The following is a 25,573-nucleotide window of genomic DNA, read 5'->3' as shown; positions in this document are numbered from 1 at the left end:
AGTTGGACATACCATTGCAATGGTATGGCCCAGGATGGCGCGGGGAGGGCAGGCGATAAGATCACTGATGGCGAGCAGCGGAGCAAGATGGTGGAAAGACAAAAATACGCTGATGAAAAGAAAGATGAGCAGTCTGGAAGAGGGTGAAAGTGTCGAACAAGTTTTCGGGAAAGATTTCAAACCCTTCGGTGACGTTTTGGTGCATCCCAACGAAAATGGCGAGAACTGCTTCATAACATACCTGCCAAAGTTCATGCAGCCCCGGGCAGCAACTGAGCTCTTTGAACATCTGCGTGACAATGTTGAATGGAGGAGAGAAGAAGACAGCGTCGGAGTACAGGAGCGACTGACGGCATACTTCGGCGATCCACATTGTACCTTCGCCTACGTGGGACTCCGGCTCACCCCACAACCATGGACTGGTAGTCTGCTGCCGATCAAGAACCATGTCAACTCTTTCTTCACCTCGCACGGGCTTCCTCCCCTTACAGCCTGTCTCCTCAACAACTACGAGCAGGGAGCAGGGCGGATCGTGTGGCACCATGACGAGGTGAGAGCGCATGGCAGCTGTCCTCTCGTCGTCTCCATCACCTTATCACCTGATGGTAATCGGCTCTTTGAGTTCCGCCATGTAGCAAGCAAGCGGCAGGTTTCTCTCCCCGTCCTCCATGGCTCAGCTGTGGTGATGGCAGGAAGGACGCAGCTTCATTGGCAGCACAGGCTTCCGTGTACTCCATCGCCTCATCGCATTTCCCTCACTTTCCGCTCCATCGTACCAGGATATGAAGAAGGTCTGCTGGGAAGTTTGAAAGGAATGGACGACTGTCAATGACTCTCCTCTTACTTTCTTCATGACGGATTCATCGATTGAAATTCGCTCAGGAAGTTTTACACTTGTGCCGAGTAGTACCTCACATTTTCTTTGAACAACACAAAGAGTGAAGGGAATGTTTGATTGTTCACGACTAGCGCTTTGAAGCTGCCTACAAGCTATCTGGTGGATACTCGCGCTTGCTGCCTCGTGCTTCGTGCCCCTTTTTGAGTCTCTCCCCACTTTCGGCTTCTTGTCCGCTTCTGTTTTGACCTCTTGATGTCTTCAAGTTCCTTTCAGTCCTTATCAGAAAATTTCTGATTCATAATGTTATCAATCTCGAGATGGGGTGAAAGATCCTTCTCTTCCTCAAGGAGCCTTTTATCTCAGGAGTCCTCCTCCTCCTTCTCGTGCTCGTCCTCGTGCTCGTCCTCTCCCTCCCGCTCCCCCTTCTCCTCCCCCTCCATCTCCTCTCCTGATCCTCGTCCTTTCTTCTGAGTCAGTCCCTCCTCCGAGCCTCGGAGGCTCCGAGGCTGGACGGTTGACTCGAAGAAGAATCCGGCATCAAATCCTGAGTAGATCCGGACTACGTGACAAGTTTGAAATCTTTTGAAACTTTGCTTATAAAAAACAAATCTAAAGCTGCATTTCACAGAACATGCGCAGGTGCGATAGTTGTTCAGGAAGACGCAGGGGAGGAGGGGAAGAGGGGAGGAGGAAGCTTGGGGAGGGAGGAGGGGGCAAGAAGGAGGGGGCAAGAAGGAGGGAGGAGGGAGGAGGGAAGAGGGAGGAGGGAGAGTGGGGGAGGAAGAGAGCAGGGGAGAGGAGGGAGCAGAATAGGCATTCGTGCCTATTCTGCTCCAGGAGTGAATTGCACGAATGCCACTCCAGGAGTGAATTGCTCGGCAGGTATCCTCTTACCAGCCTTCTGTCTCGCATGTCTACGTGCTGCAAGGGCTCGTGGATACTATGGGAAGACAGGATCCGTTCTTGCTCCTACTCCATCGTGTGCTCACCATCAAGCATTCGCAGAGATAAAATCCGACCTCTCAGGCTCGCCGTGAGTTGGCAGCTTCCGCGTCATATGCATGATCAAGTCTTGACCTTCGCACAAGAGGAGGAGGAGGAGCGTGTAAGGGAGATCAAAGAGCAGCTGGCATCCGGGGAAGCGAGCAAGCAAGATCTCGGCATCCGCGAACTGATCTCTGTGCTACAACCAGACAGCATGGAAGGGATCCGGCCGCTGCAGCTGCAAGACCTCGACGAGGAAACGCGTGAGCTGCATGAGAGAGCAAAGGGGATCTGGGAGGAAGCTTTCAAAGAAGATGTGATGGAGGGGGAGGCGGACGAGCAGCCAGGGGATGCCGAAGACGAGCAGATCATAGAGAACATGAAGTACGGGGATGTGAATTTCGAGACTGCTGCCGAGCTTGTCCGCGCGCTGCGCGTGCTTGAAGCTCTGCCGAGACAGGGAGGAACGCTGATGGACTTGACGTCAGGGAGCGGCGAGCTCACCCTAGCGACGTGCCTTCTTCACCCCTTCGATCTGGTTGACTTGCAAGAATACTGAAGGAAATGAATGACGCATGCCAGGTGATAGGAATCGATGAAAACACCATGAAAGTTGAGGAGAGCAGGAAGCGATTGGAAATCCTGCAGAAGTCGATGGAGAGCAACCAAGTACGCATCCTCGGGTTGCAAGCTTCTGTCTGTGAATGTGCTGCACAGGTGCAGGAGGTGGCAGACAATTTTAGCTGGGAGGTGAGCCTTGAAGAAGCATCGAGCCTGGACGTCACCTGGGAAGAAGCGAGCCATATCTTCATCGATCTCCTCGGCAAGAGCGAGGAGGAGGTGAAGGAGCTGAGGTCTCTTGCCTGCACTCCTTGCGGTCCCTCATGATCGTCTGCACCAGCGAGGTTGCCATGGAGCTGAAGCAAGGGACCGTGTTGGTCTCCTTGCACCGACGTCTTCCTTCTCCCGGCCTCCACCTCCTCGACTTCCGCCTTATTCCGCACATCTGGGGGGACCTGCCATGCTTCATCATGCAGCGGAGGGAGGACGACCGGAACCACTTGCTGCCTGCGTCGCCCATCTCCATCCTCCAGTCCTCGGTGAAGAGGTCACGACCTGACAAGGCTGCCTGACCTGCTGCCAGATCGACGCGAAGTTCGATGTGTGGAGAAGCTCAGGAGTGGTCGATCAGCTGCAGCGGATGGTGCAGGAGGAGCAAACTTCAGCTCAGCTACGGCGAATGGCCGTCATGGCTCTGTCCTACTTGGCACACAGTGAGGTCAGAGGAGGGAGGACTGGAGGTGTAGGCATGTAAGAAGCTCTAGCAGGACATGGCCCGGCAGCTCTGCAGTGAGAGTTTCCTTGGGGCAATGAACTGCATGTGCAAGGAGGGGCTGGAGGGTACCAACATCGCCAACTCTGCCGCAGCCCTGATGCTCATCCGAGCGCTAAGCCGGCACCCGTGCAGCGCCGTGAGAGTGCTAGAGCTCGCTTCCCTCTCATCGTTTGTACGCGCCATGCTTGACTCTCCTAACCTCGGTAAGCTCCTCCTCTCTTGGGGTTCGACTTAACGCACGCCAGCCATCGCTGCTGCCGCCGCTGATGCCATCGGGCTGTGGTGTGCGATCCCTCAGATCCGGGAGCAGCATCTCAACGCAGGTGAGATGTGCATGGGACGGAAGGGCAGAGGAGGGAATGCGGCTGACGTAGGCGGCAGGGCTGGCACAGGCGATGAAGAGGTTGAAGCAGCGGGCGGAGGAGGCGAGTCACAAGCAGGCCGTGGACACAGCACAAAACATCCTCGACCAGTGGGAGATATACGGGGCCCCGGCAGACCCTCTACTAGAAAGACTCCGCGAGTTGAAGCTGATGAAATAAAGGAAGCAAGCGAGGCGGGAGGGAGCAGAAGACTGCTCCGAGGGTGAGCACGAGCGAAGGCAGGGAGGCTTCACCTGTTAACTGAGCAACTTCAGAGCTTGTACTTCTGAACGGTCTCGTTGATGATCTTGGTGACTTCCGTCGCAAACTCCTGCTCAGCCACAAAACTTTCAGACTTCTAATTGGAAAACGCAGGCAGCAAGGACGTCAGGAAGGTGTCACCTGAAGCACAGGATTCTTGTCCGGATGCCATCTGATCCTCAGCTGCTTGATCTTGTCTTTCCGTTCACTGCCGTCTCATCAGAAATGAACGCACGACCAAACTTCCCACCTCTCCTTCAGTTGCGCAGCTTCTTTGACAGCCTCCTCGATCTGTGTGACGTCAAGGCGTCTCATCGCACAAGGACATCGCATCGACCTTGGAGCGGATGTGCGCAAGACCGAAGATGTTGTCCTCGCTCTCAGACGCCTGCGCCTTCTCCGCCTTCCCCTGCTGCATCCCATTACACGCGCACAGCATACCCTCCTCTTGCCACCTGGTTCCTCTCGAGGAGGAGAGTTCTCAGTTGAATCTGCAGCTCAGCATTGCGCCGCTTCAGGGCCTGCAGCGAGCCTAAACCATATCGTTCCATCCTTATAACTTGACTGCACCTGCATGTATGCCGCTGAGTCGGCTAGCGCCGCATCCCGCATTGCGATCTCCTCGTATGCTGTTCCGAGCTGGAGGGTGAGCATGTCCCTCTCGTTCCTAGATGCCTCCAACTTCTGCACGTAAATCTGCCAGGGATAGTAAGGGGGGAGGCGGGGGGGAGGCGTTGACTTCGAACCTCCTCCACGGCTGCACGACTGTGCGCATGTCTTCTGTTCTCCATCTACCCAAGTCAGAACCACCGTCGTCATCGCCATGCTCTACCTGAAGTCGCTCGATATGCGACCTGAGAGATTTTTCTCGTTTGCTGAAGAAAAGAGTGAGAGGCAAGAGGCATGAAGGCTGCAAGCCAAGCCAACCGATATTCCAACGCCTCGTCGACCGTGTTCTGCCTTTCGCTTGAGCAACACTCTCTATCGAACAGCAGATTCACCTTGAGAACGTGATGCATCTCTGCTAGACTGTCCGCGTACGTCTGAGCTTCCGCCTTCAACAAGCCGTCAGGAGTCTCCATGTAGGACCCTGGGCTACCTCAACGATGCTCAATCGCTTCTGCAGCTCTTGCGCCCTATACTCATAAATGCTGTGCGAAACGATAACTCCTCTGTCAACCAGCCACCTTCGTGGTACCTTGACCTCGTGCTGTTTGCTCTTTCAGCTGAGATATTTTCGCTGATGGACTGAAGGACATATCAGCAGCGTAGTGGTCAAATCCAGACTCACTCTCTGGAATGGGAATCTTCGATTGTGGTTCAGTCCATGGTGATACTCTTTGCTGTGCGGATCTTCCTCATCCACATAATGCATGCTTGCCTGCCCAAGATCCGCATGCTGAAAACAAAGTCAAGAAAGCATCTCGAACCCACTGTCTCATTGAGTCATAGTCGAAGAAAGATCACATACTGTATAGCGTGGATTTCTTGTCATGCACTTACATTATTTCTGAGGTTCTCTCTTGATCCGAGATTTTCACGGAGCTTTCCATCATTCAGACTGGATGACCAGGACTGATGTTTGGGCTCAAACGTCGGCATGACTGGGTCTGAATAGCTCACTTCTGGCTTATTCTCCTGAAGCCTCCTCCCCTCGGGGTGGTCAGCAGTCTGTACGATGTCACTTGACAGTCGGCCGGAGAGCATCTCATCACCATCGCCGTCCTCATGCTACTCGAGTACACATGTGCTTGCATGTTGCTCGACAGGTCAGACCGGACTGAGTCGCGTCCTGACGTGACCTCCACCGGTTCAGACTCGATTCCCACCTGAGGGCTGGAGCTCAACAGCAGAACATTCAAGTGCTGACATTCACCTGACTGTTGAGAAATCGCAGATGACGCAGAAGAGCTTCGCGGGAGCTGAGGTCATGGTTTCTATCATCACTGTACGCCCCACCGACTTCGTCTCCAGCCTCCATGTGGATACCCTCTGAAGAATCAGAGTACTCAGATGTATCACTTGCATCGTGATCTGATAGCAGTCACTGATACAGACGTCTGGTGAACTGACGTCACCTGCGCCGAACGATTGATATCTTTGCGGACTCAAGTCATTCAAGTAAGCCTTCATGGGAGTGTTGGTCGTGCTGCCAACTTCATCTGAAGGAGGTAGTGAGAAGTCAAGAGGGTCTTGGGGGACGAGTACAACCGTTGTCTCCTTCAGAGCCAGTCTCTGAGTGCTCTGCATCTTCATGTAAGGACTCGACCCCGGGAGACGTATGATAGGCTTGACCCTCTTGACTCGAGGAGTTCAAAGCATATCGAAGGTTCTCCGTGCCTTGCAGATTAGAATATGCAGCTTCAGACAATGATCCTGCCCCTTGTTTGTTCATGCCCAACTCCCCTCTGCTATCTGCCCTTCTGGACTCTGAGGGAAGCTTAGGCTCATTCTGACAAACACCATTAGACGCCTTAGCATGAAGCATTGTGAGGGATTACCTGCTCTTGCGCTACTGAAGGATTTTGGGAATCAAGGAATTCAGCCAAATTCTTCAAGTCAGCGATCCTGGCATCTCTCGAACGTGACTCCTTTTCAAGGGAGGCAAGGTAGGCTCTCAGATCAGTCCCTTGATTCCTGAAATCATGAACAACGCTCGGATGCTGCCAGGACGGGGTTGCATTTCTTGATCCAACTCCTGCATCCGCAGAGCTCCCAACGAACTCAGAGTTGGAGGACAGGTTGGAGGAGTTCGAATGACGTTGGGAGTCAGTTCCAAACATGTCAGACTTGTTCGCAAACGGCATGTCTGTCTCAGACAGGGCTGGCATGACGACGCTGGTAGTCAAGAGGCCTGCTTGAGAGGAGGCCTGATACCTCGGACTCCTTTAGAGTTGAGAGCTGAGCAAAACAGTTCGTCCAATGCAAGACGACGAGGCTTTGAGTCGATGTTGAGTCAAGATCACTAGTTTCCTTTGGAATAAGTCAGCCCTAAAGTCAACACTTTTCAATCTCTGTGAAAGTGGCAAGGCTTAGAGAGTTTCGTTAGATCAACCGATGTCTTCTTCGTACATCTAAAATAGACTCGTACAATGGAGTATAGTTGTTTTCCCACCAAACTTGTACTATGTTCATGACAATGTGGCCTCTTCTTCTCTTCTGCTATAGTATGACCTTCTCCCTGGTCTATTTGAAATGTACGACTTGGAGGCTACTTGCTGGATTTCGCAGTTGCTGACTTTCCTTCGCAGGATTGTAATTGTCAGCGCGATCTTCTTTCCAAAACCATGATCTAACTTTCTTCGCCACTAGTTTGTATCTTCTCTACATTCGCATCTCTGCTTGCATGCCCTGCCAGCATTGCCGTTGCTCCTTTCTCCCGCCATTCCCTGAATTGCGCATTCGAAATTCAGACAAGCATACACATTTTCCAAGAGGGTGCTTCGAAAAAAGGTTCTCCAAATATTGTTGCCAAATTTCAAATATAAATAGTACAATAGTCAAATATTCAATATAATATCAATTTTATGCTAATCTTTGCGAAAAGAGTTCTCGGGTCTCAATCTCTACTAAAAGTTGCTCCTACCACCAGAAGAGTCTCTAGTACCCCACCCCCTCGTCTACCACAAAAAGTCGGAGGGTGGGTCATTTCTCCGAGATCCGGTTATAATAATAGTGGTTCAGTTATGGAGATCTGAGGCGGGTCTGGGTATTGCGAAGAGCCGCACAATGGCCGGAATGGGGGGATATGGCACGGCAAACTTGAGCACATCGCACAGGAGGAGAGGGGAGCAAACCAGCTCGTTGAGGAAGGTGTGTTGTTTTTCATTGTTGTCATATGTTCTGTTCTTTGTCTCCTTGGTTGTTCCTCCATACCAACTGGGTGGTTCATGTTGGCTAGCATCCAAGTGTTTTCTGCTTTCAAAGTTTTTGGCCAGTGCTCACCAATGACTTAACAGCTCCTCATCGCTGCCGGGAGCTTCACTCTTTGCATTGCAGTTGCATATAGCATCTCCCGACAGACAGCTTCGAAGCCGACAAAGGTATCGTGCCCTCTGTTCGATGTAAAGATATTGATATTTTTTCTGTGGTAGCTTATTTCAGAATGGGATGTCATCACTGACAACACTCCGATCGACAAGATTAATCAGAATCGCATCAAAGCTGGCAGCCTTGTGACTCGTAGGAGTGAGAAGGGCAGACCTCAAGTATGTCTATGTTCCCTGTGCTAAATTGACTGAGATGGGTTGTGCAGATGTTGATGTATGGAAATGTAGACTACCCCAAAGATATCTTCACATATAAGAATGCTGGGCCGAACGAGATCTGCCCAGATGAATGCGGGTTCAGAGACAAGTTCTTCACCGTTGAGGTGAAACTGGTTTCTTCCATAGCCTTTCCAATAACGACCCCATGGCAGGATTTTGACAAGCTGTGCATTCAACATTGCGGGGACATTGACTCAATCATTGAGGCGAGAGCAAAGAACTCGCAAGCAAATGTACAGCTAGCTTCAAGAGCTACTCAGCAGCAGCTCGCTACAAGGTCCACATCCAAGCTTGATCAGAACTTCCATCTCTCGGGTTATTTCCCTGTTGACGGCAATGGCAACAAGCTGTCGCAGAAAGGTGACCTGCACTGCATTGAAGATATGTGTGTGTGCCAGTGACGATTATATTTCTAGGTGTAGCTCTTGACTCCTGGCCACAAGGGAAGGAGAAGGTGATGCCCGAGCAGCATGACGACGAGAACCCTCTGCAACTGCAGTTCTACCAGCACTTCTTCGACACGGGATCGCGACTTGCGCAGTCGGGTGTGAATATGAAGAAGAATCCCTTGGCCGACGAGATCAAAGGCGATGACAAGCATTTTGCCAAGGCTGGTGTCAACCTCTACTCCTGGCCATGGGAGTATGGTACCCACCCTGCTGGGCAGGGCAAGAAACTTCCAGGCGTCAAAGTCTGATGGCGTCGATGTATCAACCGTATAGATGTCCTAGGAGAATAAAACTTCATTCAAACGGTATCACATTCGTATGCTTCTTTGAAATTAGCTATTTACATTATGAACATCGCGCAAAAGCTCCAGTTATCAAGCCTTGTGCGTTTCTAAACGATTTCTTCACCTGAAGCACTCTGCTTCGATGAGGTTGCGGGGTGAAACCTGTGAAAGGGAGGCATCAAGGGTCCAGTTCTTCCTGGCAACTTTTGAAAGAAATCTTGACGCCGTGCCGGATGTTTCAGAAGCTTCTCAGCTGCCTTATCTGAAGCATGTGCATAGCCTCCGCGCTTTGAATCGCGGGCCCCGTTCAGCCGGAAATAGTGCTTTCCCTTCCTCGCCTTCTTGTACAGACCCCCTCCTCGCGATCTCACCGTCCCGTTGATCTGGTTCAACGAAATGAAGATAATGTTGGCCACGAGGAGAAACGCGAGATTGATCGCTAACCTCGGAAAGAATCCGTTGAGGCTCTGAATGATGATATGGACAGAATCGCACGTGAAGTCCAACCCCATCCATGCCATGACCCCCAGCATGCAGTTCCAGTTCCATCTGAGGATGTATGACGCTGGTGTCTGCCAACCTTTCTTGGCCGTCGAAAAGCATCTCTCCTCTCCTTCCACTGCCCCGGCCGCCTGCTCTGCCTCTCCCTCAAGACCCTCATTCGCCCCCTCACCCAAGTCCGCCTTATCATCGACTGGCCTCGAGAGGGAGCAGAACCTTATTTCCTGGCTGGCAACGAGGAGAAAGACTGCAAACCAGAAGTAACTTTGACCCACTGCCAGTGTGATCCATCCTTCAAGATGCTTGGCGGTTTGGGTATCAACTGAGGTCTGGTTCCCTTGGCTAATCGTGTGATTGGTTTGGGTTGATATCTTTGCAACAAAGGCTGTAACATTGCCAACAACCATGTATCCCAGGATCTCATAGATTGCATACCAGAAGAGCACAAGCGCGAGAAATGTGAGCAAAGTCTTGGCGTAGATCTTCACCTTTCGGGTAAGGGTAGGCTCCTTGTTCAACGAGCGGACCATGGAGTGATAGATTGGTAGGACATCATCCAAGGGCTCCATGTGGTCAACGTGTGGAGGAGGCGTTCTACTATTGTCATTGTCCATCCTCACGTCGCTATCCTCTCCCTCCTCCCTCCTGCACGCGCGGCCCTCCCGCCCGTCACTCGTACTCCCAGACTGCATGGCGGGGCGAGCCCGGCGGACCCTTTGACTACAACACTTGACTACTGTAGTGTTGACTATACGGACTTCAATATTGACTAGAAGCATTTACAAGCTCATGATTATTGACTATAGGGTCGGCTTCGGAAGAATATTGACTATAGTCTGTTCTTGTTTGACTATAGACAAGCTGTAGTTTTCTGCCATGTTGGTGGGAGCAGGGAAGGGAAACGAGGGAGAGGGAGGGTAGAGAATCATTGAATGGTGACAAATGATGTATGCGCGCATCTCTTTGGTGATATGTATGACATTTCACAAAAGAGTTACGGCTGGTCATAGAGAGAGCATTAGTTTGTAGAGCTTTCATAGCCGAACATCGCTAAAACTTGTTCACTCTATTGAAAAGGGACAAGAGCCAGATGCTTGAGTCACATTTGAACAGTATTTGATTGAATTGATTCTATCTTTGTGTTGCTTTATCCCATGAGGACTCTGGTTCAGAGCATCAAATAGTAGGACCACGATGCGGTGTGCGCTCTGACTCTTTGTTGAACCATTCAGAATGCGAAGATTATTTGGTGGAAAGAAGGAGCCTGGTCCCCCTCCTCCGAGCTTGACAGATGCGACGGATACAGTGAACAAGCGGACTGGAGTGCTGGAAGAAAAGATCAGAGGTTTGGACAAACAGCTTCTAACGCTCAAGACTCAAATCAAAGCAACTCGACCTGGCCCTGCACAAAATCGGATAAAACAGAGAGCGCTGCAGATATTGAAGCAAAAACGGATGATCGAGCAACAAAGAGATCAGGTAGACACATCGTGACTTGTTGTGTGCCGAGCATGTCTGATCGGTTGCCTTGTTTCTTCCCCTTGCGTCACGCAGCTAGAAGGCATGGCATGGAACATGGAACAAGCTTCGTTTGCGCATGAGAACAGTGAGGTGTATGGCCTGGTCTTGCAAGCGCTGAGATCTTTGCAGTCAAGACAGCCATCAACACATCTCAGGCTATGAAAGGCGGCACAGCAGCTCTCAAGGCCGAGATGAAGAATGTGTCCATCGACGACATTGAAGACAACCTGGACGACATGGCGGACCTTCTCGACATGACCAACGAGATCCAAGAGGTCTGCCTCCTCCTCCTCCTCCTCCTCCTCCTCCTCCTCCTCGTCTCCTGCTGTGCTCATGTGCCCCCCTCAGGCGATGGCGAGAAGCTACGGAGTATCGGACGACATCGACGAGGCCGATCTCGACGACGAGCTCGCGGCCATTGACGAGCAGCTGGCGCTGGACGATGAGGTGAGCTGCTCGTCTTGTTGTCTCCTCCCTCATCTGACTCTGAGCAGCTCGGCGAGTCGGAAACTCCCGCGTACCTTCAGGATGAAGTCGCAGCGCCGGAGGCTCCGCAGCCAGCAAGGCCGATATCCTCTAACGAGCAGGTTGACGAGTTTGGCCTTCCCATGGTGGCGAACTAGTCGCCATGCGCTGATGCTTGTTTGTAATATTTCAAGTGATAAATCCTCCTCCCCCCCCTCCTCCTCCTCCACGTTCATCGTCGACATGGGTGTAGTCGTCGTCGTATCATCATAACCATCGCTACCCTGCACTGCTCTCTCCAGCGGCGTCATCACGCACACATCCCTATCCTTGTCTATCCTGGATCAACTTCTGCCTGCACTTTCCTTAATGTTGTCTCGATCGCTTCCTCTACCCGTCACCTTGCTCCTCCTTGTTCGTACATCTGAAGCTTTTTGATTTCCCTTGCGCCTCCTCCCTCCCTGCCCGCACCGCCCCTCTCAGCAGCTCCCCGCCCGCTCCTACGCCTCTACTTTCCCGCCCGCTGCCGCATCCTTCTCCATGTCTGCCAGCTGCCCTCTCCCGGTCCTCGCACCTCTCCCTCCTCTCCTCGCTCCTCTCTGTACCTAGAGCATGCCTGCATGTCGCAGAGGTCGTGTGGGCTAGCGAACTTGTTGTGTCTCTTGCTAGCGGCGGCAGTGAAGGCGCAAGAGGCCAACCTACCATCTCACTACGAGAGGAACTGGAGCCATGCCAGCTTCGCTGCGAAGATACAACGGAGGGTAGAAGGGACGAGCATCGATGTCTCGTGCATCTCAACCCTCAACCTTCCTTCCTTTTCCTCCTCCTCCTCTCCCTCGAGGGTACATCTGCATGTGAGCGTGTCTCTCCTGATAGCACGACACGTCACTGTGCTTGCAGGAAGGTCTCTGCGAGCTCCTACGTCTTCCTCGCCAGGAAGCAGAGCTCTGGTGGTACGAGGAGCTCGGTTCTGCCTGCCCGAACTCTTCCTCCCTCCTCCCGCATGTTCCAACGCAGGTGAGACAACAGCGCTGACATGCTGGAAGGAAGGCTGAAGAGCTGGCAGGAGCCGTCCCTCTGGGTGCTCAAGGGGTATGCTGTCGTCACGCGCCATGGCAGCATAGCGTCGCAAGGGCGCGTCGTGTTGAGTCCAGAAGAGCATGGAGTTTGCCATCGTCTAAGGGAACCTGATCTGATCGGCGACCTGGTGGACGAGGAGCGTTGGGAGGGTCTGACCTGGCATGCTCGCGTGCTCGTGCTGTCTCAAGTCAGTCGCTCCCTCTTGCTCTCCCGCCTGACGGATTCCTTGCCAGCCATGGGGACACACCATCTTTCACTTCGTGGCTGAATGCCTGCCCAAGATCATGATAGCACGAGAGCTGCTGGGAGATTCTGACCTCCTCCTGCATGTCCCCCTGTCGTCCGACACTCCTCACAGTGCCGAGAGGTCGATGGTCGAGGAGTATCTATCAGGTGTTGACCTGCCCTACTGCTCCAGTGACGCCTTGCTGTAGCTTTCGGCGTTCTTCCTCATCGACTCTGCTCTGGCCCCCTCCGAGTACACTCGCAGACTTACTTCGTGTCTCCGACTCGATGTGCAATAGCGTCTCCTCCTCTCGTGCTCTCCTTGAGAGGTGAAGGACCTTTCCTTCCCTCCCTTCCCCCCCTCCCTCCCTCCTGCCTTCCTTCCCTCCCTCCCTCCCTCCCTCCCTCCTTTGCTCCTTTCATACGTTCGTCTTGCTCGCTCGCACTTACTTTCTTCGTTCCTTTCCTATGCTACAGACGAATTCTTCCGAAGGTTCCGGTCAATGTCATTTGACCATGTGGATCTGGAGATGGGTGGAGAGTCTCTGCAGACTTGTCTAGATGTCTGTCACAAGGATAACAATCTCACTTCCTGTCTTCATCCTCAAACTCCGCTGGTTGTGTTGGTGCGGAGGAGCGGGAGAACGCGGCGACTATCAAGGTCTCTCCATTGCCATCTTGCCTCACCTTTCACACCAACCACTCTCACCTCCTCTTGTCGTTTCTTCCGCTCTCGCTCACAGCAAAGCCTCGCAGGCGATCGGAAGAAACGATTCTTTCAGCGGTAGAGGCTCGAGGCTTTCAGCTCTTCGTCTTCGATTCAGACGCTGGGCTGCATCCCGTCGTTCTCCTCTCAATCCTCTCCTGTGCCTCTGCCATTGTGGGCCCGCACGGTTCGCTGCTTCCCGTTGTCTCATGGCAGTGATAGCAGCGAGCAGGAGCTGGCATGGTCAACATGCTGAGTGCCAGACCTGGGCTGCATGTCCTTGAGTTCCATCCCTCGTCTCCTTCTCATCCCTCGACGGGTCTCGCGGGTCTCAACATGTGCATGCTTTACCTTGCAAGCCTTCTTGGCCATCACTACTTCGGTGAAGTTTTCCTCCTCCTCCTCCTCCTCCTCCTCCTCCTCCTCCTTCTCCTGCTCCTCCTCCTCCTCCTCTTCCTCCCTGCACTTTCTCCCAGTTTGCTCCTGCACCGAAAACTCCCGATATTCTCAGTCTGCCCCTGCAGTGGCAACAATAGTTGAGTGCTCATCATATATCCAGGAGCGCTGATGCATCTAGTTGAAGAGTGGGACGAGGAGGAGGAGAAGTCTCGAGAGGTGTGGGAAGCTGACGTCTCTTTCCTATCCACTTGGCTATCAACGCTTAACATCAGGGCAGAGAACGAATCAGGGCCCTGAATCATCCTAGAAATCACACCAGAGAGAGAATTTTAGCTGCTGTCACTATGGAAACTCGTTTTTGGGGAGTTCGCGTTGCTAAAATTTTGAGATTCGATTCTCAAAGAGAAGAATATCAATGGCGTCGTAACGAAGAAGCTCCACTGCCCGGTCAACCTTCGGTAGAAAGTTCAGTGATATGAAGAGGAACAGTGGCAAAGTAGGGGATGAATCACCTCGAACTGCATTCTCTTCAATCCATGTGGGTTGATTGTCTTGGCTATGTTGTTGGAAGGGTCAAGCGGATCTTGCGCGAGTAGGAGGACACCAGGATTTGCGTTGAGGGGGGGTCGATGCATGGAGGATGAAATGTCTGACAAAAAGAGGAGGAAAAGCTGCAACAGAGAGGATTTGTTCTTGGAAACCCAGAAGAAATTTTCGTCGAGGATTTTCTCTGCCTGTCTGGTCACTGTGTCTCACAGACTTTCCTCAATCACCGGTGCGAGGAAGGATGCTCGGCTCTGACTGCTGGCAGAGCTGCAAGAGAAGCGCGATGTATCCATGGGAAGAAAGCGTTCCTTTGGACGCGTCGTTGATTCTCCTCTGCTTGGCCCAAGTCTACAAGACGATCACGGGTCACTCGTCTTTCTTTGTGAGCTGCAGTCTTGCCTTAATCAGCAGAGCAAGAGGACGAAACCGCTTGTCGATCTGGCAGCTTCGCTTGATGAGCAGAACGGCATCTTCGACAGGGCTCAAATCCTCTGTCAACTACCAGGAGGGATGGCAGTCAGAAGAAGCCGAGCTAATCGCTTGACCTGATAGACATGGCAATGGCTGGAACCTGAAGGGCAATGTCTGCCTGCACACCATCCGAGGTGTTGAGCTTGATGATGGGAGTACGAGCATGGAAAAGTGGCTGCGCTTGGATGCCTGGGCTATCAGCATCGCTCAATCCCTGGCCACAAAAAACTTAGATAAACCTTTTCTTGAGAGAGAAGAAAAGTTTTCGAAAGTTCTTGACGGCTTCTTCTCTTCTTTCGGGAGTCTGACGGAACCAGAGTAGAAGGTCAACGTCACTTCCTGACGTTGCCTGATGGTGACAAGGGTTGAGAGAAAATGCACCCAAAAGCAGCAGCTGACCAGCCCATTGACCGAAGATCCGAAAGGAGCACAAAACGCCGAAGTGCCGTAAACTTTCCTGACAAATTTCTTGATGTAATCGTAAAGTTTGCCCTGCAATGTCCAGTAAGGGTATGCAAACAGATGATGCGAGGACGAGCCTGTCTTTTGACTTGTTCCTTGCTTGGACTGAGAGCTTCATACAATGACTTGAATGATGTGATGTCGAAAGATTGTACACAACGAGCTCTATCTCTAATTCCTGTGATCGAAAAGAACCATGACCCCCTGAATAAACATACAACTTCTATCATCGAACCTTGTTTTCGATATTGTTTCAAGAAGTATTTGATAGTCTCCGTTGCGGACAAGTTTTCACCACCCATCAATCTGTAGACAGAGTCATTAAAGCTGCCAGTCACTTCCACTAGTTTTACCTGCATGCCACAAGAAGGTGGTGCCATGTCACATCGTCTGGCTGAAAAACAAGTTTGAAATGTGCAACACCAGGAATGAATTCACAAGTTCATTTACCTGTTGTTCAGCTGCTGTCATGTAGCTGTAGACCAGAAAGATTTGGGAAGCGACTGTAAGGGGGTCGGCAGGAGAAGATTGCTTGAAAGCTTCCAAGATGCTTGAGCTGATAGCATTGAAAGTCTTAACATCATGCTTGATATCTGATTCCAACATCTTACTTCTTCGCGAGAAATATCAAAACTCACTCGAGGCTCGCAGTAAGTGAAGGTATTTTAGTGCACTCAAGAACTGATCATCTGGAAGACAAGCTCAAGCGAACAGATATGGTTCTATTGACTTTAGAAGACCTGAGTGTATCATATCGTGAATCATTCTCATCTTCTCTTCCTGTATCCTTGTCTCACTCTTTCTTAATGTTCTTCTCATCCTGACAGTAAGTCACGAGAACAATCTTCAAGTTTTCTGGCTCACAAATCGGAGAAAAGTTCTGAGACTGCCTTCGAAGAGAATGACTGAGAAATTGCAGGAGAGAAAAGGCAATGGACCATCCAGACTGTGCATTGGTTTGGCGTTTGATGATTGCTTTCAGTCAAATGGAAGAAGACACAAAGAGAAAGGCTATGTGCTGCCTCAGAGTAATGCCTACTTCTTGCGTACATGTTCAATTTCTCGAACACGAGCATGTATAGCTGACTCTGTTGGAGTTTAGGCAGCATGGCAATTCTCGGAAGCAGGGAGATCATAACTCTGACTCCTTTTGAGTTTGACTGGTCTCCAGTGTCCTTCCAGCCCTTTGCTATTTGCCTCCATATGAGTTTGCGCTCTTCAGATTGCTCTCCGATCATATGATCTTCGCTTTCGCTGACCAGCCTGCATGAGGTGGTTTGTCTCTGTCTCGGTCTCGCGTAAAGATGTCGCGGTTTACAGTAGTATGAAGTGATCGAGCGAGAAGTTTCGATGGCTGATCTCGTTAGCCAAACAGAGGGATTTGTAAACGAATTGCATTGCGGTAGAAAACAGCAGCAAACAAGGAAGAACTGCACAAACGCAACAAAAGTATTCCGGTGTTTGTAAGCTGGGTTGCACATCATTCTTGACCGCTCCAATAATGGCAACATCTGCGCTGCTCGTATGCTGCTTGCGGCACGAACTCAAAGCGATCAAATCGATCGTAACATGTTCAAGACTCACAACTATGTCAACCCGTCTCTTCTCCTCTCATCGTCTTGTTCATCGCCACCCAGTAGACCTGTCGCTCAAGCATTGCGCCCGCTCGCTCATTACTCTGAGGCGCGCTCGGTTGGGTTCTGCAAACCCATCAGGGAAAAAAACATTGACAGCAGGCAAACTCAAGAAAGGCGGGAACTTGATGTATACATGTATGCCGCGATCACGCGCGCTCCCGCCCGCCGCACCTTCACGTGATGAGCAGCTACAAGCTCGTTGTATTCGTGATTTAGTTTGTAGAAAGATGACAGGAGTACAGCATGTATCAGTCCGAGGGCTAGTGGCGGAATAATAATGATAGCTTCAAGAACAGACTAGCAGAAGGGGTGATTGTTTTTCGCAGTCGAAATCGTTTTCTGTCATTCAAAACTGATGATTTGTCAGATGAGATCGCCAGTGTATCAATGCACTAGATCAAAGACTCAGAAGAAGAGGGTTTCAAAATGTCAATCGACGACGGAAGAAAGACTTGAGAACGATGAAAATCAAGATCAACAGGAGGTAAGCAACATGTCTTCGGAGTTGACATATCCACCTACGTCCATGTGATTATGCATGATTGTAGACCTTCGGACTCAAGTCAACAAACAAACGACTGTGTTCCAAGTCAATTACAAATGTGCAAAACGATTCCCCAAACCATATCACAAAGGTATTCTTTGTGGCCGAAAACGTTCACGATAACTGATCAATCATTTTCAGAAGAAAGCAAAAATCGTCTCGAGGAATTCTGATACATGTTTGAAAAAGCCAAACAGCTTCGGCTCGCCTGAACTTAAGACATTCAAGTGCTCACGAGGCGAGCAGAACACAAAAAAACAAGGTATGAAGAAAATGCCTAGTGTTTGCGATCATTCTTTGACTTCCTTGCGTCAGGAAAGAATTCAAATGTGCAGACCAAGACAAGCAATGAGTTATCGATATGTGAAAAAGTGTTGGCAATTCCCGGATTGCTTGAATTGATCTGGCCTACTGGAAAAATATTGATGGCAATGCAGGTAATCCACTATCAGAGAATTTCATCGAAAGTCACAGCGTTTGGGCAGATTTCAAAATCAATAAGATCAAATATGAAAGTTGTTCTGACCTCAAAACATTCTTCAGTGCAGCTTAACATCAAATTGTCAAAGAAAATCTCAGATTCGTACCTTCAAAAGGTGGACTTCACAAGATTTAGCGGAGCCAAGCTTCACATAACAATTACCAAATCCAAGCAGATTTCCCCTTTCCTGTTCAATCTATCAATCGCTGCTGAAGGTGGATGGCGTGGTCCAACAGGACTTGAGGTTGATCGCACTTGCATATCAAGGCCTTTGTCAGAGAAATCCTTCCAAAACTTCCTGAGGGTCATGAGTGAGAATGTGTGCTCTGGAGTTGTACAAACAAATGCATATTGCGTGTTGGGATGGCTTGCTGCCAGTTGTCATCATCGAACAATGATATCAAGGTACCCGGAGTGTGTCCAGACAGTTCTTGATGGGATGAGGATGCATGAAGGCTCTGTCAAGGTGCAGGAACAAGGTTGTGCAGCACTGAGAATTTTCTCTTTGAACTCTTCCATGAAAACAATGATTTCTGAGCAAGATGGAATATGTGTTTTGATAACATCCATGCAGAACTTCAGTTCAAACGAATTTATTTTGGAGCAGGCATGTGGAGCATTATGGTTTTTGTCAGCTTTCAACAATCAGAACCAAGATGAAATATTGAAACTGGGAGGGATCGATATCATAATTAAGGCCATGAACCAATTCCCTGGCTGTGCTGCAATTCAAGAACAGTGCTGTGGGGCACTTGGATATCTCGCCTTTGAAAACGAAGTCATTCAGGGAAAGATTGCAAATGAGAATGGAATAGAAAGCATTGTTGTTGCGATGAAGAATCATCCGTTGAAGGCCGGAATCCAAGCACACGGATGTGGAGGCTTGTGGAGTCTGGCAAGAGGATGTGCCGATAATCGCTCGAGGATAATCGATTGTGGAGCTTTAGAACTTGTACGAGGAGCGTTGCGAAGGCATACGTCCTCGCAGGTTGTGGGATCCGCGAAGATTCTATTGAGAATGTTCGACTGAGTCAGAAACGATGCTTCTGAGCGCATTGGAAATGATTTTTGTTACATGAAAATACAGCAAGCAAAGATTATATACAAGGGTTTGCACAAGATTACAAGCCAAAATTCATCATGTACGCAAGGCACTCTGGCATGAAAGCTTCTTGCCGTCGATGCTGCCGCCTTCAAGTTCCCGGCAGGCCTCGATGTAGGCTATCGACCTCGAGAGACACAAGAGGCGCTTCTTTCCCTCCTCAGAGAAGGTGACGAAGGAGCATGGCTGGATGTCGAAGAAGATGTCCGGACGGTTTGGGTCTAGTATTGGCTTACCATCAGCGGAGTATTTTCGCATCTTCCAGGTGCTGCACAGAATCTACACGAGGGGATCTTGTGTTGGAGGGAACGACAGGAGGATCACGAGGTATAGGAGGCAGGAGGCAGGAGGCAGGAGGCAGGAGGCAGGAGGCAGGAGGCAGGAGGCAGGAGTGACAGGAGGCAGGAGGCAGAAGGCAGGAGGCAATTATATTGGGCCTGATGACAAGTGAGGGAAGAAGGAATGAGCCGCAAGTGTGGGAAGCAGGGATTGCGAGTAGGGGGATGCTCTTTTTTTGGGAGGGAGCGGGGAAAGTCCTGAAAAGAATCCTGTTCCCTCCTGTGTGAGATACGATAACTATCCTTTTCGATGATTTTATCGAGAAGACGGTGGCCCGGGCCCCGGCGACCGCCGCGACCGGGCCGTGTCAACCTTGTGACAGGTTGACTGCCAGTACATCGCCGAGTGACTCTGGGAGAGTACTAGTAGTAATAATGTCATTAGAAGGAGAGTATAATAATAAACCCGGTCCGCCCCGGGCAAACTGTCATACTATCCCACCCAATATCACGCGCCAGGTCACGATACGGGCGGCCCCTGGGTCCAAGAGAGACTTTTTCGAAGCACTGGTCGTCCCCTGACTTCTTGGGTTTACATGAAGAGTCTCTGCAATTCTGTCATGTATCCTTGAAATATGGGACCCACCCCCTCTTTCAAAGGGGAGAAGTGGAGGAGGGGCGGGGTGTGACAGCCACAAGATCTCAAAAGCTGGGGGTTCGAATTTGAAACTCGGGGAATGAATTCGTCGTATCTTCCAAAAATGTGTAAGGCGGCCAGCCTCCTTTTTGCCCCCCAGTCTGTAGTAAAAGGAACAATGAGTCGAAAAGGCATCTTTCTAGCATAAATACTTTTGAAAAATGTTTTAAGGAAGATTTCTGCCTCCTTGGCATCACTATCAAGGTTGCAGCAGACGAAGCATATCCTCCAGTCAAGCCAAGACCTAGACGACGCCACGGGGGCTGTCAAGCACAGGAGAAGGAGGAGGAGAGGAACAGTCTCAAAGGGCTGAGGGTGTCTGTGGGACAAGAAGATCGGAAACAAACAGAACAGGAAGAAGTTAGCAACACAACAACACAACAACAATTGCTCGTTCGCTGGAGCTTTGTCAATGCAACACAGTTGCAGGTAAATCCACGAAGTAAGGAAATAGGGTTTGAGAACATAGCTGGAAACAGAAGGCTGAAGACTGATTGACCTTCCACGCTTACAACGGAAGCAACTATCGACTGTGGCGTGAAAAAGAAGGCACGAGCGCAAGAGCAACTCGACAACTTCGGCCTACGTTGCTTCTGCGAAACAGAGAACAAAAAGTCGCAAGACTCTTCCAGTCCAACAACTTATTCACTTCATCTTGACGTCAAGCACTCGTGTCATCTGCTCGGTTCCAATGTACAGCAAACCACTGCGAGACCCAAACCGTCCGGACATCTTCTTCGACATCCAGCCATGCTCCTTCGTCACCTTCTCTGAGGAGGGAAAGAAGCGCCTCTTGTGTCTCTCGAGGTCGATAGCCTACATCGAGGCCTGCCGGGAACTTGAAGGCGGCAGCATCGACGGCAAGAAGCTTCCTTGTCAAGCCGGATGGAATCGTTGAGTACTGGGCGAGAGAAGAGCTGAGGTTCTGTTGTATTGTAGGTTGGTGTTCTGAAAGCAAATCACAATGTAATGTAAATGACGAATATAAGGCATAATGACACACTTGATTGATATGCACTTCTGCTATGTAGTCTTTGATGGATTCACCTTGAACCCTCAAGGCACACAAAACTTTTGGTCTGATGTCAAACTGAAGGCAAGGCAAGCATCCAAAATAGCATACGTACATACAGTATGATTATGTTTACTCATGTCAATCTCATCACTTCTAATCTAAAAAAATCCACACGGAACCCTTCTGCTGCTTGTACATCGATCGCTCACATATCACCTACAGACAACCGATCAAGATTCGTCAGTACATCGTCGTCCTTGAATGCTCTCATGTCCCCTTTTCCATTATTTGCCATCTGATTCTGTCCGATCACAGCATTGGGAGCTTGAAACAGATATAGACCATAGCCAGCATTTGCCCTTAACACGTTGCCCTTGATGGTCGATTTGGCGTCTCTTGTCAAGGTGATTCCATTCCCTTGATTCTCACTGACAGTGTTCTTCTCTATTCGTCCTCCAGCACCATCGATAGACAGAATCCCATGGGTTGCGTTCCCTTCGATCTCGTTGCCGATTATGACTGGGCTTGACCCAGTTGTAAGAACTATACCCGAGCCCCCACCTCCGTTCCAACCTGATCCACGAATGACATTGCCTTCTAAAGTTCCCCGACCGTTGTGACAGATCTTGATGCCATGGAGTTGCGAGTCGATCACATGGTTGTTCGCTATCGTTGGGTCGGCTTCGCTCTCAATCAGTATTCCAATGCCTGAGTTTCCTCTGATAATGTTATCCTTGATGACTCCCTTGGCGGCAAAGCAAATTGAGATACCGTCTCCCTCACTGTCTCTGATCTCGTTTGAAGAAATCTTCGGGTTTGCTCCATTCATCAAGTAGATTCCAACTGAAAGATTGCTGAATATCTCGTTCTCGTGGATTGTGCCCAGTCCCTCTTCCACACATGTGATGCCGCAACTGCCGCCGTGATGGATTTGATTCCCCTTGATGACGGGGTCGGCTCCCTTGGCAATGTATACATTTGGATGTGCGTTGCTGTAGATGTCGTTGCCTTCTATGGTGCCCTTTCCTCCCTTCAAGATCGAAATCCCACAGCTCTGCGAATCATGGATCGCATTTTGACGCACAATGGGGTTTGCACCATCCTCGATGGCGATGCCTACCCTTCCGTTGTGGCTGATGTCATTCTTCTCCAGCAGGACCCCTGTGCTCCCGTAGATCTTGATCCCATCTCCTTTGCCGTGACGGATTCTGCATCTTCGCACGATGGTTTCGACGCTTCCGTCGATTCCGATCCCGGGAAACAAATTTTCACAAATATCACAACTATCAACAATCGCACCCCCTTTCCCGAAAATGAAGAATCCATTCTGCCCACATCTACACACTATACACCTTGTTGCTTTGAGCCTTGCTCCATCGCGTACAACAATGCCGACTCCAGACACACTCTTGACATTGCAATCCTCCATGGTTAACGCTCCGCCGCCAATGTCTATGCACCTTGTGCACTCCCTTCCCTCTGATGAAACTTGTGAAAGATGTCTAATTTTCAAGCCCTTCAACGTGGAATCCGGTGAGTTGCATATCACAACAGGCCGTATTGATGTATTGTAGATCTCAACAGCCGCAAACTCACCAGAGGAGAGCTGCCTTGCTTGTATTGTGACAGGTTTGTCGATGTAAATCTCTTCTTGATATCTTCCTTCAAGAATTTCAATCGTCGAGCCCTCGCTAGCATTTCGAAGAGCTTGCATGATAGTCTGATAATAACCATCACCCCCGCTTTGTCGAGAAACTATCAAAGTATCTCCATTTTGAGCCCCATTTCTGGTCACGTTGACCGGAGGCTTCGCCGCTAACTTGGGAATTTCAACCTGTGACTTGCTGCGCTCAGGCATAGGAGAAGCTTCTGTTGAGCTGTTGACGGATCTGTTGATATCTTTGACCTGGTCTGCTACAACATTTCCCTGTCCCTTAGAATAATTGTGCAAGAATTTCATTTCAAGTATTTCACTTGCCGAAGGTCGCTGCTTGGGGTCTGACTGCAGCATCGAAGCAAGCAAAGAATGAATATCTGGCCCGTACAGCTCCGACACAGGCTGAATTACTTTCACTATTGCCTTCGGATCAACTTGAACTTGAGTTGCAAGAGATCCTGGTCTTTCATGCATGAACTTCAGAGTCGTCATGTCACATACAATACAACCAAGACCCCAGATGTCTGTCTTGAACCCGTACGACTGACCCAATTGAACTTCAGGACTTTCATATCCTGGGGTTCCGCATTGAGTTGAGATCAGTTTCGTTGCTGTCACACCTTGCCTCGCAAGACCAAAATCAGCAATCTTGAGGTCACCGTTGTTATCAACAAGCACATTCATGGGCTTCATATCCCGGTGTACGACATTCTGTGTATGCAAGAAAGCAATGGCCTCGCACATCTGCAAGATCCACATTTTCACGCGTCTCACGCTCAATGGTTTCTTCTTAGTTCGTTGTTTGCAAAGCATATGATACAAATCTCCTCCAGAGCAATACTCCATCACAATCCCGACATAGTTGCCCTTGCTTTCTTCTGACCCAAGATATACTTCGCTGTAAGCCACAACTCGAGGATGTTTCAGTCGTGAGAGCATGACAGCTTCCTCTATCGCTCGGTTTGTTTCAGAGAGTCCAGTGCAAAACACTTTCTTTAGGACGACTTGCTGATTTGTTCTCTTATCGACTGCAAGGAAAGTTGTACCCTGTCCCCCTGTGCCAAGTTTCTTGCCGACCTGAAAATTAGATTCTTTTCCGATGTCCGACCTCGCAACTGATGCAGTCTCTTGATCATCTCTTCCTTGATGCGCGTGGGCGTGAGCGAGTGACGTCACTGTGCTGCATGTGGCGTAAAGCAGATCGTCGTGTAATATTAGATCGATACTGTCTATTTCTGCTCCATGCATGTTGAAGAGTCGCACATTATCAAATCCAAGCTTCGAAGCTGCCTGCTGCTTTGTCTCATCGAGAGTATCAAAGCACAACATAGCTATTCGCTTTGCATTCTCGCCTACTGTCTGCACCGTAATTCGCTTCGCCATTGACGTCGCGAACGATGAAATAAATGTCGAGTTGAGATCACTTTGTCCTGCACTCAACAGCACATCCAATGCAATCCCACCACAAAACTGCAAGGGAAACTTGAAAGGATTACGATGAAAACCAATTGCTCCGTCTTCGAATCAGATGCCAGAACCGCCTCTCTTTGACTTGTCAAATAGATTCAAATGAGTGAATACTGGGCAGGAGCTAATCTATCTGCCGCTGATACTCTTTGAAACTCCTTGCAACAGTGTCGGCAAGGAACTCTTGGCTCGTCTGATTCCTTACTCTCTACTTCCTGCGCTCTTCCTCCTCACGCCTGCTCCGCTCCTACCATGAAGGTATGCCTGCCATAGGCTCATTCCGTGCCCCTCCATGTCGCGCCTTCCAGCAGTGTTTTATTTTCAGAAGGACTGGTACAGTTTGATTTTCATAAAAGGTACTAAAATGTGAAATGTGGAGATATAAAATATCTTTAAAATCATAGCACTCTCGTACAAGACGAATTATTATTATGTACTGATATAGCCAGATAGAAACTTCCTACGACCCAGGTCTAGTACAGCTGGTTCCAGGTCCTAGCCCTCTTGACCTCAGCCCAATCATTTCAAACAGTATCTCACTAAAACCAGTGTGGTATCGCTCCTAAGACCGCCTACGAGTTTTTACCGTTACATGCACTTTGGACCGTGCCGGCATCAACACTTAAAAGTCACCAACTTCCGCCTCGGCGCAGTAACGGGGGCCTGCTCAGCGGGCCCGGCCCCTCCGGGAGTGAACATCCTGATCGTCGGACTGATTCCGTCTTAACTTTGAGTAAAAAGATTCCGTCTTCAACGGCGAGGAGGATCGTTGAGCCCGGGTCACACGGTTGCCCCTGTGGACGGAAATTGCCAAATCAAAAAGAGATTCGAAAAATTGGCATCTTCGAGTCGGATCCCTTCCCGGCCCGAGTCCGGCGAGCGGCCCCCGGGTGTGACAGCGGAGCGGCCGCTGCGCAGCGCAGCAGTACTTTGATAGCACCTGAAATCGATTTAACCTTTTGCTCGGTCTTGAACATTGCTGATGTTGATATGATGAGGTTTACTATGATTGATTGAAACGGACTGGCACGGTACAAACTAACTGATGAATAACTAGTAAATAGATAAAATTAGCCGCTTTGTAAGAGTCGGATAAGTTCTTGAAGACGGCGAGAAGTTCAGCCTGGTATTGCGTCTCATGCGGTCACCCGGGCCCGGTGGACGAAGCTCAGCGAGATGGGGGTTCGTTGTGCATTGTGATTGCCGGAGAGACCGACATTCAAGGCTCAGGTGTACTGAGGAAATAGTTTCGTCTGGCCAGTGAGGTGGAGCCTCCGAGGTTGATTCGATTAATTTTGCGACCAACTCATCAGAAACAGTGGTTTGCAGTGCCACGGACACATGTATTTGTAGTACTTCAAGGTCGAACTTGTGTCGCCATGGATAGGTGATGTCTTTGAGTGAAGAACTCGGAAGGTGATGTCACATAGTAACACTGAACTGCTTGGCACTGATCATCTGGCGTGGGCCATTGGGTTCGGGACTGGGAGGCGTTTTTTGTTGGTACTTCAAATATATGGGCCGGGAGGGGGGGGGT

General features: G+C 50.1%; 11 protein-coding genes across 11 annotated transcripts; 6 read left to right on the top strand and 5 right to left on the bottom strand.

The window, feature by feature from the left end:
• The first annotated feature begins 11 nt into the window (after nt 1-11).
• Nucleotides 12-958, top strand: GUITHDRAFT_149970 (hypothetical protein). Its single transcript, XM_005841218.1, has one exon. It carries the CDS (start codon nt 35-37, stop codon nt 830-832), a length of 798 nt encoding a protein of 265 aa, XP_005841275.1. The 5' UTR covers nt 12-34; the 3' UTR covers nt 833-958.
• A 511-nt stretch (nt 959-1,469) lies between these two features.
• Nucleotides 1,470-3,532, top strand: GUITHDRAFT_160621 (hypothetical protein; the record flags this gene model as incomplete). The annotated part of the gene is made up of 8 exons (XM_005841217.1): nt 1,470-1,477; nt 1,721-2,360; nt 2,405-2,676; nt 2,724-2,922; nt 2,967-3,101; nt 3,211-3,361; nt 3,404-3,481; nt 3,510-3,532. 8 exons carry the CDS (start codon nt 1,470-1,472, stop codon nt 3,530-3,532), a joined length of 1,506 nt encoding a protein of 501 aa, XP_005841274.1.
• A 375-nt stretch (nt 3,533-3,907) lies between these two features.
• Nucleotides 3,908-6,703, bottom strand: GUITHDRAFT_160620 (hypothetical protein; the record flags this gene model as incomplete). The annotated part of the gene is made up of 16 exons (XM_005841216.1): nt 6,283-6,703; nt 5,993-6,233; nt 5,860-5,943; nt 5,658-5,815; nt 5,497-5,610; nt 5,285-5,452; nt 5,073-5,180; nt 4,980-5,029; nt 4,881-4,932; nt 4,783-4,836; nt 4,614-4,691; nt 4,352-4,477; nt 4,237-4,302; nt 4,119-4,190; nt 4,032-4,072; nt 3,908-3,989 (listed from the first exon to the last, which is right to left on the bottom strand). The coding sequence occupies exons 1-16, from the start codon at nt 6,610-6,612 to the stop codon at nt 3,908-3,910; spliced, it is 1,824 nt and encodes a 607-aa protein (XP_005841273.1). The 5' UTR covers nt 6,613-6,703.
• An 807-nt stretch (nt 6,704-7,510) lies between these two features.
• GUITHDRAFT_160619 (hypothetical protein) lies at nt 7,511-8,804 on the top strand (the record flags this gene model as incomplete). The annotated part of the gene is made up of 6 exons (XM_005841215.1): nt 7,511-7,594; nt 7,741-7,824; nt 7,876-7,989; nt 8,037-8,153; nt 8,202-8,409; nt 8,466-8,804. 6 exons carry the CDS (start codon nt 7,511-7,513, stop codon nt 8,744-8,746), a joined length of 888 nt encoding a protein of 295 aa, XP_005841272.1. The 3' UTR covers nt 8,747-8,804.
• Nucleotides 8,805-8,889: 85 nt separating this feature from the next.
• GUITHDRAFT_99767 (hypothetical protein) lies at nt 8,890-9,813 on the bottom strand (the record flags this gene model as incomplete). The annotated part of the gene is made up of 1 exon (XM_005841214.1): nt 8,890-9,813. The coding sequence occupies one exon, from the start codon at nt 9,811-9,813 to the stop codon at nt 8,890-8,892; it is 924 nt and encodes a 307-aa protein (XP_005841271.1).
• A 700-nt stretch (nt 9,814-10,513) lies between these two features.
• On the top strand, nt 10,514-11,485 carry VPS60 (vacuolar protein sorting protein 60; the record flags this gene model as incomplete). Its single annotated transcript, XM_005841213.1, has 5 exons — nt 10,514-10,762; nt 10,838-10,889; nt 10,934-11,079; nt 11,153-11,251; nt 11,299-11,485. The coding sequence occupies 5 exons, from the start codon at nt 10,517-10,519 to the stop codon at nt 11,425-11,427; spliced, it is 672 nt and encodes a 223-aa protein (XP_005841270.1). The 3' UTR covers nt 11,428-11,485.
• An 820-nt stretch (nt 11,486-12,305) lies between these two features.
• GUITHDRAFT_99765 (hypothetical protein) lies at nt 12,306-12,873 on the top strand (the record flags this gene model as incomplete). Its single annotated transcript, XM_005841212.1, has 3 exons — nt 12,306-12,536; nt 12,583-12,723; nt 12,784-12,873. 3 exons carry the CDS (start codon nt 12,306-12,308, stop codon nt 12,871-12,873), a joined length of 462 nt encoding a protein of 153 aa, XP_005841269.1.
• Nucleotides 12,874-14,757: 1,884 nt separating this feature from the next.
• Nucleotides 14,758-15,764, bottom strand: GUITHDRAFT_99764 (hypothetical protein; the record flags this gene model as incomplete). The annotated part of the gene is made up of 5 exons (XM_005841211.1): nt 14,758-14,910; nt 15,096-15,188; nt 15,377-15,464; nt 15,512-15,552; nt 15,609-15,764. 5 exons carry the CDS (start codon nt 15,762-15,764, stop codon nt 14,758-14,760), a joined length of 531 nt encoding a protein of 176 aa, XP_005841268.1.
• A 1,492-nt stretch (nt 15,765-17,256) lies between these two features.
• GUITHDRAFT_132045 (hypothetical protein) lies at nt 17,257-18,850 on the top strand (the record flags this gene model as incomplete). The annotated part of the gene is made up of 4 exons (XM_005841210.1): nt 17,257-17,279; nt 17,344-17,430; nt 17,537-17,601; nt 17,655-18,850. 4 exons carry the CDS (start codon nt 17,257-17,259, stop codon nt 18,848-18,850), a joined length of 1,371 nt encoding a protein of 456 aa, XP_005841267.1.
• A 2,267-nt stretch (nt 18,851-21,117) lies between these two features.
• Nucleotides 21,118-22,341, bottom strand: GUITHDRAFT_63391 (hypothetical protein; the record flags this gene model as incomplete). The annotated part of the gene is made up of 1 exon (XM_005841209.1): nt 21,118-22,341. One exon carries the CDS (start codon nt 22,339-22,341, stop codon nt 21,118-21,120), a length of 1,224 nt encoding a protein of 407 aa, XP_005841266.1.
• A 519-nt stretch (nt 22,342-22,860) lies between these two features.
• On the bottom strand, nt 22,861-23,817 carry GUITHDRAFT_63672 (hypothetical protein; the record flags this gene model as incomplete). The annotated part of the gene is made up of 1 exon (XM_005841208.1): nt 22,861-23,817. A coding segment is annotated over one exon (957 nt), but the record flags the coding sequence as incomplete, so codon positions are not given.
• Nucleotides 23,818-25,573: the final 1,756 nt, after the last annotated feature.

Source organism: Guillardia theta, assembly GCF_000315625.1.
Source record: "Guillardia theta CCMP2712 unplaced genomic scaffold GUITHscaffold_3, whole genome shotgun sequence".
In the NCBI taxonomy this organism is placed as follows: Eukaryota; class Cryptophyceae; order Pyrenomonadales; family Geminigeraceae; genus Guillardia; species Guillardia theta.
The sequence above is the reverse complement of the archived record's forward strand: the minus strand, read 5'-3'. Positions and strand labels throughout refer to the sequence as shown.

Coding starts and splice junctions, on each gene's coding strand:
- GUITHDRAFT_149970 (XM_005841218.1), top strand. CDS start 35: ATGGCGCGGGGAGGGCAGGCGATAAGATCACTGATGGCGAGCAGCGGA.